Source organism: Anopheles coluzzii, chromosome 2 (genome assembly GCF_943734685.1).
Source record: "Anopheles coluzzii chromosome 2, AcolN3, whole genome shotgun sequence".
Taxonomy (NCBI): domain Eukaryota; kingdom Metazoa; phylum Arthropoda; class Insecta; order Diptera; family Culicidae; genus Anopheles; species Anopheles coluzzii.
This window is the reverse complement of record NC_064670.1, coordinates 69,383,111-69,388,670: the sequence shown is the minus strand read 5'-3', so window position 1 is coordinate 69,388,670 and position 5,560 is coordinate 69,383,111. Positions and strand designations below refer to the sequence as shown.

Sequence of the window (5,560 nt, the reverse complement as noted above, 5' to 3'; positions counted from 1 at the left end):
AACTCATTTTGGTTGGGTTGTCACCGCCAACACTCATCATTCGAAAGTCGGTCCGCGGCTGTGCCATCTATCTGCATACGACACACCACTGGAGGAGACCATGCAGCGGTTCTGACGTTGACGTTTGACGTTTAACTGTTCGGCCGCACTTTCGTCGCGCTCCGTGATTTTTCAGTAATTTTCTTGTGTTTTCTGCGTCGCATCGCATTGTTGCCTATTCTACGGACTATTAAACTGCTTCACATCATCGTTGCGTGTTGGCGAATTGTTTAGTTGCAAAGCAAATGTGGTTTCCTGCTGTTTTTTCCTGCTCGGCTTAGCAGTGTTGTGCTGTGATTACGCGTGATTTTGCGATGGCGGCTATTTGCTTCTCGTGTGCTGAACCGCTAGAGGCCACCGGCTGCATCATCAGTCGTGCATATTGTGACGCTACGTTCCACCGCGGCTGTTGCAAATTGCCCCCCGAGCTGATTGACGCAGTATTGTCCAATGTCGACCTCCACTGGAGCTGCATTGGCTGCACTAACATGCTTAAAAATACCGCGCTGCCGTTCGGTAAAAGAAATAGGCGACCAGGTCGGTTTCCAAGCCGCCCTCAACTCAGCTGTAGCAGCTATTGGCAAGCTCGTTGAGCCTATTGTCGCCGAAGTTCGCAGTGGTTTTGCCCTCCTTCAAACTGCATCCACGCCTCACAATCGGAACTCTGATCCTCGACCAGCTACTGGTAGAAAGCGGAGGCGCATAATCGAGGATTCGACATCTCCTGGTGTAAACAAAATTGTAAACAGTCGCGGTAACATCCTTTGTGCCGCGTCATCGCCAAACGCATACACCAACACCACGATTGGCGTCCAGCCGGCACCTACACAACCGCATGAACTGGTGGGAACCGATCGTTATCATCACCGCTTCAAGCTGCACCTCGTGAGCCATTCACAGATAGGATCTGGATCCGCCTATTCCGCTTATCAACGGCCGTTACTGTGGAACAAGTGGTCGCTTCTGTAAAGCGTCGCTTAGCCACCGATGACGTTATAGCGTATTGCCTGCTGAGAAGAGGGGTTAGTGTGGACAGCATGAATTGGCTTTCATTCAAAGTGAGAGTCCCGGCTATCCTTCGAGATGCGGCACTCACACCATCCACTTGGCCCGTCGGTATCGGTGTACGTGAGTTTTTTCCATCCCGTCAACACGACCACCAAACCTCATCTCCTATAGCCACCCGAAATCGCTTTACAACACGCACACCAGCTACTAGTACTGATCACCGCTACACCACACGCACACCAATGACTCACCGTTTAGCAGCACGCACGTCTACTCCACCTGGTCCTGAAACAACATCATCACAACAGTGTCACCCCCCGGTGAATGATACCTTGGAAGCACCCAACTCAACACTTGTTTCTGGACCGCCCCAAAACCACCGCGCTTCATCTCCGCACCTGCACCAGTCTACAATCGATCGCTTTTTTCTCAACTAGATGAAGTACCACTCATTGCACGCAACAAACACGCCAAGCCTCATGCGCTGACAACGCAGCTCAATTGACTTACCGTATACCCGCTTTATCCAACCGCCACAATGACAACGCTACCGCTAAGTATTTAAGCTGATATTATTAAAACGTTAGAGGTTTGCGTACTAAAACAAAAGAATTTCACTTAGCTGTATCGGAGGCTGACTTCGACCTCATCGCCCTCACGGAAACTTGGCTTGTTGACAACATTCCATCTGCTCTTCTCTTCAACAACAACTTCTCTGTTTACCGCTGTGATCGCTCTCTCAGCGGCTCTAGCTCTCGCGGTGGTGGTGTTTTGCTAGCCGTTTCTAACGCATACGAGTCGATAGAATTACCTTCCCGTGATCGTTCTCTCGAGTATATTTGTGTGCGCGTCACCTGCAATAACGCACATCTGTACGTCATGGTAGTATACATTCCACCGCAGCTTAGCTCCGAGATATCGACTCTTCGCTCTCTACATGATTGTATCAGCGGCTTCACTCTCACAATAAAGCCTTCGGATCTGCTGTTTGTTATTGGCGATTTCAATCAGCCCAGCATAAGCTGGTCCACAGCTGATCCTTCGTCCTCGCCAGCATACTCATCAATCACGCACTATGAACCAACTGCGCGCTCACTGGCCAACAACACCTTTGTGGATGGATTTAAATTTAACGGATTAGTGCAACTTAATCACACCAATAATTCGCACGGACGCATGCTTGACCTGCTCTACGCTAACAATGCTGCAGCTAAATTGTGTTCGCCTGTCTTTCCAAGTGTTGTTCCGCTTGTACCTCTTGACTCCTACCATCCGGCGTTTGACTTCAATATACGTATTAACTCGTCGACCCGACGCAATTCGACGACTCGACAAAACTCGACGACAACCGCATTTTATCGTTATAACTTTGCTAAAGCTGACTATGTGAAACTGAACGACATGATATCAATGTTTAACAATAGCTTTCATTGTTCCAATTTTATTTCACTTGACGAAGCAGTATGTCCTCGTCGTATCTCGTCCTTCATGCTGCAAACCTTTGTTGTATGCGTCCCAGTTCAGCGTCCTAAACCTAACCCCCCCTGGGCGTACCGCACACTCAAACGACTCAAACGTGTAAAAAGAGCTGCTTATCGTCACTACCAAACGCGCCGCTGCCAAAGATCTCGCTCGATCTACTTTGACACGCACTCTTTATACTGCAGCTATAACAGGTTTCGATATCGCAGATATTTGAGTAAAATTCAACGTAACCTCTGCAGGTGGCCTGACTCGTTTTGGCGCTTCTACAACAGCAAAACAAAATCCACGCATACACCGAAATCCATTACGTACAAAGGAGCAACAAGTGCCAACACTAATGAAATGTGCAACCTTTTCGCGGATCGCTTCGCAGATTGCTTTTCACCGGCCATGAATGATACCGATACCATTGATGCTGCTCTCGTCAACACTCCGTCTGGCGCAAATAACATGAGCACTCCTTTCATCGACAGTGAGATCGTTTTATCTGCCCTAGCGCAACTAAAGCCTTCCTTCGCTCCTGGACCCGACGGAATTCCTTCTACCGTGCTGAAACGCTGTCAAACGACAGTAGCACCTATCCTTGCAAAATTGTTCAATGCATCGCTAGCCAATGGCTACTTTCCCAAAACATGGAGGAAATCTTGGATGGTTCCTATTTACAAAAAGGGCGACAGGACAGATGCCATCAACTACCGGGGTGTTACATCCTTGTGTGCCATTGCCAAAATGTTCGAACTAGTGATATACAAAAATCTGCTACATGCATGCCGCAGCTACCTAAGCCCGTATCAACATGGATTCGTGCCAAAAAAGTCGACTACCACGAATCTGGTTGAATTTGTAACCTATTGCACTAGTCAAATTGATGCCGGAGCTCAAGTCGATGCAATTTATACAGATCTGAAAGCAGCATTCGACTCTCTTCCGCACGCAATTCTTCTCGCTAAACTCGATAAGCTAGGAGTTCCCAGCCCGCTCGTACAGTGGCTTAAGTCTTACCTAATTAATCGCACATACATCGTGAAAATTGATAAGCACATGTCCAAAGAAATAGTCAGCAGCTCGGGTGTGCCACAAGGAAGCAATATTGGCCCGCTTCTCATCATATTGTTTATCAACGATGTTACCCTCGCTTTACCTCCCGACAGTATCAGTCTGTTTGCCGACGACGCAAAAATTTTTGCGCCTATTCACAACACAGGTGATTGTACATTCCTGCAAGACTGCATCGAAATTTTCTGTTCGTGGTGCAAGCGTAATGGACTGACCATCTGCATCGAGAAATGCTACTGTGTGTCTTTTAGTCGATGCAGGAGCCCAGTGACTGGGACCTACTTCATGGACGGCACTGCAGTTAATCGACAGAATCATGCCAAAGACCTGGGCGTTCTGCTTGACTCTAGTTTGAACTTTAAACAGCATATCGATGACGTTGTAGCCAGAGGAAATCAATTACTTTGCGTGGTTATCCGGACAACTCATGAATTCCGCAACCCCATGTGCATCAAAGCTGTGTACAACTGTATCGTTCGTTCGGTTCTGGAATATTCGTGCGTAGTCTGGAGCCCAACTAACGTTTCTTCAATTGCTCGACTTGAGGCGATTCTCTGGCAGGATCGCAATAATCTTCCTCCGTTTGCTGCGCGGTACCGTCTTCTAGGCCTTGAACCTCTTTCGGTTAGAAGACGCAATGCAATGTGCTCTTTCATCGCTGGATTGCTAAATGGCTCAATCGACTCATCGCCTTTGTTGCATCGAGTCGATATCTATGCACCATCCCGAACACTTAGGTCCAGAGAAACTCTACGGCTCGCTCAACCCCGTTCCAGTGCTGGTCGGTCTGACCCTATGTTCCGCATGTCGGCTGTCTTCAACACTGTCTCGGATTGCTGCGACTTCGACATCTCAACTCAGTGCTTCAAGGAATGTCTCCGGCTTTTGCCGTGGCCGCAGTGAATTGCGATGCAAATCTTGTTTTTGCTAGGTTTTTTTTTTTTATATTGAACTGTTACATCTTAATTAGGCCATACGGCCCGTTGAAGATTAAATAAATAATAATAATAACACAAGTTTCAATTACTACCACAAATGGCACGTATCGGTGCCAATTAAATATGTACAGTATCGGACATTAAGATAGGACCCTTTTTTTTCAATGCACCGTGCACTTGTTTTGCTACGTTACTTGTGTTTGTGTGTGTGTATGTGTGTGTGTGTGTGTGTGTGAGTGTGTGTGTGTGTGTATGTGTGTGTGTGTGTGTGTGAAGTAGTAGAAAGAGAGTGTGCTTTTTAATGAGTATTTGCAAGTGCGCGGGTTTGTGTCTGAAAAATATAGCTTGCCATGATGTCATATTGCGTTGAAATTATTCATATTATGTGTGTTATCATGTGAAACATTGTGCGTTTACACTTGGATAAAAACTAAAGTTTGCATCGACAGCAGCGCTTGTTCCTCGGACGAAAACGCAGGTGTTCTGTTTCATGAATGTGAATGCGACACCGGTGCGAAATGGACACGCGCACAATAGCAATGAACTCGGCATTCCCTCACAGGTGTTTCTCCAGTGCACGCCATTGAAAGGCCTTCGTGCATCTCTGCGTTGCACGTTGTGTGCGAATGGTAAACTTTGTGCGTGCATTGAGCTGGCGCGCAGTTGTTCTTTTCAATGGGCGTTTTGTTTCATGAACGCGGCAGTATTCTTTTCTCGATTTTGAAGGGAAGACGCTAACTCGCATACTCGTTGATAGTTTTTATCCATGCGATGTTTTCGCTGCTCCCAAACGATGTAATTCATCGCGTATAGAAGTAGAACGCAGGCAGAGCACGGGATCAGCCGTGTCCAACTTTTTAACCAGCGCGTTCTTGACGGTCCAAGCAAGCAATGTTAGTAACAATGGGTCGAGGTAAACGTTGTACCGATCATCAGCGCCATATGTAAAAGCGAATGGCTGCTGCTGGCATTAAGCGCAAAAGGATCGAGTTCGTAATGGAACGATCGCGCACTTTTGTGGCAAACGCGCTTCG

The 5,560-nt window shown here is 47.3% G+C and overlaps 1 protein-coding gene across 1 annotated transcript; it reads left to right on the top strand.

The window, feature by feature from the left end:
* Positions 1-444: 444 nt before the first annotated feature.
* Positions 445-1,159, top strand: LOC125906516 (uncharacterized). Its single transcript, XM_049605570.1, has one exon. It carries the CDS (start codon positions 490-492, stop codon positions 1,006-1,008), a length of 519 nt encoding a protein of 172 aa, XP_049461527.1. The 5' UTR covers positions 445-489; the 3' UTR covers positions 1,009-1,159.
* Positions 1,160-5,560: the final 4,401 nt, after the last annotated feature.

Coding starts and splice junctions, on each gene's coding strand:
- LOC125906516 (XM_049605570.1), top strand. CDS start 490: ATGTCGACCTCCACTGGAGCTGCATTGGCTGCACTAACATGCTTAAAA.